The following is a 4,249-nucleotide window of genomic DNA, read 5'->3' on the forward strand; positions in this document are numbered from 1 at the left end:
AAGCCTGTAATTCCAGCACTTTGGGAGGCCAAGGTGAAAGAATTGCCTGAGCCCAGGGGTTCGAGACCAGCCTGGGCAACTTGGTGAGACCTCATCTCTACAATAAATCAAAAAATTAGTTTGTACACCTGTGGTTCCAGCTACTTGGAAGGCTGAGGCAGAAGGATTGCCTGGGCCCAGCAGGTTGAGGCTGCGGTGTCTGTGAGTGTGCCGCTGCACTCCAGCCTGGGCAACAGAGTGAGACTCCGACTCAAAACAAACAAACAAGCAAACAAACAAACAAAAACAGGCTGAATGAGGTGCTGGAGTTCTCACAGCTGGTAAGGGTTGGGGCTGGGACTCAAACCCAGGGGTGTCTGACTCGGGACTCCTAACCACTAAGCCACACTGTCTCCTATGCTAAGTGGAGGGATCCCCTTGGGCTTCCCTCCTGGTGAGTGAGGCTGGCACAGTGTGCCCCTGTGCTTCCAGAGCCTGGTCGTGAAGAGTCAGGGCTCACAGCAAACCAGGTCCAGGGCCCCACCTTCCAGAACTTATACTCTACAACCCACATCAGCTTAGGGCCTGGGCCCCAGGGCTGGTCCAAACCAAGGAAGGAGGAGGCCCGGCCAGAAAGGAGAGTAGCGCATGCCTTGCTTCTGGCTTCAGCAAACCCCTTCACACGAAATCCCTCTAGGCGGGCCCGGGGGCGGAGGGGGGGCACTGGAAAAGGGGGTTATCCCAGAGCCTCAGAACCTTCCTGGAGGCCACAGGCCATTTCACTGGGCACACCTAGCTGTCCATGCACAAGGCAGCATGGCTTGGTCAAGGCTAAACACAATCTTAAGGGCGCAGGTGCCTGTGCGGTCCGTGCATGCTCCGAGCCTCAGGTACAGTTAAAGGGCGGGAGTCAGAGACGCAGCAGATGCTGCGCAGAAACCGGGATCTCAGAACCCAGAGCAAGACACCTCACGCAACCCCAGGGATGTTGTCGACGGCTGTCAAGCGCATGTATGTGAGTTCCCTGGGAGACAATACTCGAGAGCTGTGTTGTGCGGCCTTGGACGAATAAATGATACACTTGCACCACATTTGCCAGTACTGCAACCTAAAAAGGCTAAGGATCGAATGTTTTCCAAGTCCTCTCTTATTTCCTCTTAGGAAATTGTGTGTTGTTGACTTTGGTTAAACCCTATTAAGTCATGAAATGTTGCATAACTAACTGCTTCTTTCCAAAGAATTCGTGTTTGAAATTTATTCCATCTTCTTTTCACCTTATGAACAAGTTAAAATTTTCTCTTCATTCATGGCAGCTAGAATAAACTAAACAACAGTGGCCTGTCAATTATCACTTCATCTTAATGTTAGAGGGGTAACTTGGGCATATTTCTCCAGTATATTTTCTTGTTCTTTTCTTTCTTTTTTTGAGTTGGAGTCTCACTCTGTCACCCAGGCTGGAGTGCGGTGGCACACTCACAGCCATCACAGCCTCAACCTGCTGGACCCAGGCGATCCTTCTGCCTCAGCCTCCCCAACTGCTGGAACTACAGGCATGCACCACCACATCTGGCTAATTTTTTAAAAATTCATTGTACAGATGAAGTCTCACCAAGTTGCCTAGGCTGGTCTTGAACTCCTGACTTTTCTCATAACTTATTTTAAAATATATTGGAGTCAGGCATGGTGACTCACGCCTGTAATTCCAGCACTTTGGGAGGCTGAGGTGAGTGGATTGCCTGAGCCCGCGAGTTCGAGACCCACCTGGGTAACTTGGTGAGACCTCATCTCTACAATAAGTCAAAAATTAGCCGGGTGTGGTAGCACGCACCTGTAGTTCCAGCTACTCGGAAGGCTGAGGTAGAAGGATCACCGGAGCCCAGCAGGTCGAGGCTGCGGTAGCCGGGAGCAGCCACTGCACTCCAGTCTGGGTGACAGAGTGAGACTCCAACTAAAAAAAAAAAAAAAAAAAAACAATAAAAAATAAACTATAATCAAAGTTTTGTACATAATTCATAGTTTAAATTTATATTCACAAACAGTAAAACTTTGATCCCGGGGTGATACCCCTTATCAACAAGGGTGCCTGAACGAAACAAATGTGTATACCCAGCCCTTAACTGTACCCCACAATATCAAAATAAAAAATATTGATTAAAATAAACAAATAAATAAATTAAAATTTTTTTTTAAACTTTGATCCATTTTTTAAAAAAAAGATGAGTCAGCAAAATATATAAATATGTCCTGTCTAAGACATGCTGTTGAATAAAAACAAGTTACAGGCTGATATATACAACATATTTAATGTGCATCCTATAACCTGACAAGTACTGTGTGTTTGCTAAGGAAACATATGTATGTGTTAATGCACTGACCAGATCTGGAAGGACACACACAGCCTAACAACACCTGTTACCCCTGGAAGGTTTATGGGAGTTGGTTAAAGGGATTCCAGCTTTATCTGTAATGTTGCCATTTCTCAAAGTGAAATGTCACGGTTATGTAATTTGTGTAATTAGAAGGTTTTTTTTTTCCCCACTCAAAATCTGACAGAAAAAGTTAATGTTTAAAAACAGCCATGACTGGGCACGGTGGCTCATGCCTAGTGCTTTGGGAGGCAGAGGTGAGATCACTTGAAGCTAGGAGTTCAACACCAGCCTGGGCAACATGGCTAGACCCCATCTCTACAGAAGCTAAAAAACATAGCTGGGTGTGGTGGCATGTGCCTTTAGTCCCGGCTACATGGGAGGCTGAGGCAGGAGGATTGCTTGAGACCAGGAGTTAGAGGATGCAATGAGCCATGATTGTGCCATTGTATTCCAGCCTGGATGACAGAGAAAGACTCTTTCTCAAATAAGTAAATAAAAGGATTTTTTAAATATAAAATAAATAAAAACAAAAGAAGTGCAAGGCTGCTTCAGGCAGTTTTCCTCTTGAACACCACTGCATGTTGACCTCTAATCATTGGTTACTGGTTTCTAAACGTTGTTATCGTTCTGCCTAAAAGTCCCTATGGCTCCCCACTAGCTTGAGAATCAAGCCCAAGTGGCCTGGCCCCAGGCAGAGTGAGCTGGGCCCCCACAACAGAGCCCTGCCCCTGAGGCACCTTGGGAGGTCCCACCACCCGGCCTTTGCTTACAAGGGCCCCTCCAGAATGTTCTGCGGGCCTCTCGCCACAGTTAAATCTTCTTCGTGGGTCAAGGCCCAGCTGTGACCTCTCCCCCTAACATCCCTGGCCTTCATTTGGCCCTCAGCCTCAGGACTCAGCCCTCTCCCTGGAGAACACACAGGACTTTGACACCTCCTTTAAACTGTAATTGTTGCTGAGTGAGGACAATTTCCAAATTGTACTATCTCAGTGATTCCTGTCATTGTTGTTCCTGTCTTAGCTCCAGCTCAGAGAGGTTACGGGCACAAGCAAGTTAGTGGTAGAGCTACTAGTTATACAGTGGCCTGTTCACTTGTCTTTCCCACAAGACTTAAATCTCATGAGAACTCAGAGACCATCGCTAGCTTGATCACCCTGGTGACCTGACATTTATTGGTTGCTAAATAAATATGAATTAGATGAATAATGCCCACAGGTGCCTTGAAATGTAAGAACTTTCTTTATAAAATGGTAACAGCATACACGCAGTTGACCTGCTGGGCCCTTTCTAAATGCTTTATGGGGATGGTTCCTCTTGGTACCAGCAACCATCCCAGGTGTGGGTATTTGCATTACTACTGGCACCGTGATGGCGAAACCTGAGGCTCAGAGGCGTTAAGTACTTGCCCAAGGTCACACAATCCACAAAGAGGCGGTGTGGATGCCCATCTTTGCCCACCATCCACTGTGCACATTCCTCTTCTCCAGGCTGCTCTGTCCAATGTCTGAGGAGTAGAAACAGACCACGGGCAGGGAGATGACTTTCTTGGGGTGACTCATCAAATCAGTAACTGCAGGCTCTGGGGACCCCAGAAGGGTCCACCTGTACCCACGTCCCAGTGACTGTGGGCGGGCCCCTCCCGGTTTGTCTTGGCACCTCATCCAACACACAAGTAGGCACCGAGTGTAAGTTCCGGGGCACAGCCCCCTAGGAGGCTGGTGTTCAGAGAGGCAGTGACTTGTCACAGGGGTCCCTGAGACACTTGAGGGACAGCCTGCTGCCTGCAGACCATGGCACTACCCTCTGTCGTGGGGCTCTCGGGCACTCATCCCGTGCAGTGGACGGGGCGGGGGCGTGGGTGGGTGGGAGCATGGTGAGAAGCTTAGCAGCTCCATCCAGAT

The 4,249-nt window shown here is 48.4% G+C and overlaps 1 protein-coding gene across 1 annotated transcript in view; it reads left to right on the top strand.

Annotated features, from left to right (window-relative positions):
- The first annotated feature begins 853 nt into the window (after nt 1–853).
- Nucleotides 854–4,249, top strand: part of MESP2 (mesoderm posterior bHLH transcription factor 2) — a 5,815-nt gene continuing 2,419 nt past the window's right edge. The window contains exon 1 of the mRNA XM_008070633.1: nt 854–994. Coding sequence (XP_008068824.1) covers nt 854–994 — 141 coding nt within the window. The remainder of the gene's footprint in view (nt 995–4,249) is intronic.

This window comes from Carlito syrichta, unplaced genomic scaffold (assembly GCF_000164805.1).
Source record: "Carlito syrichta isolate Samal-C Ts95f unplaced genomic scaffold, Tarsius_syrichta-2.0.1 Scaffold313872, whole genome shotgun sequence".
NCBI lineage: Eukaryota > Metazoa > Chordata > Mammalia > Primates > Tarsiidae > Carlito > Carlito syrichta.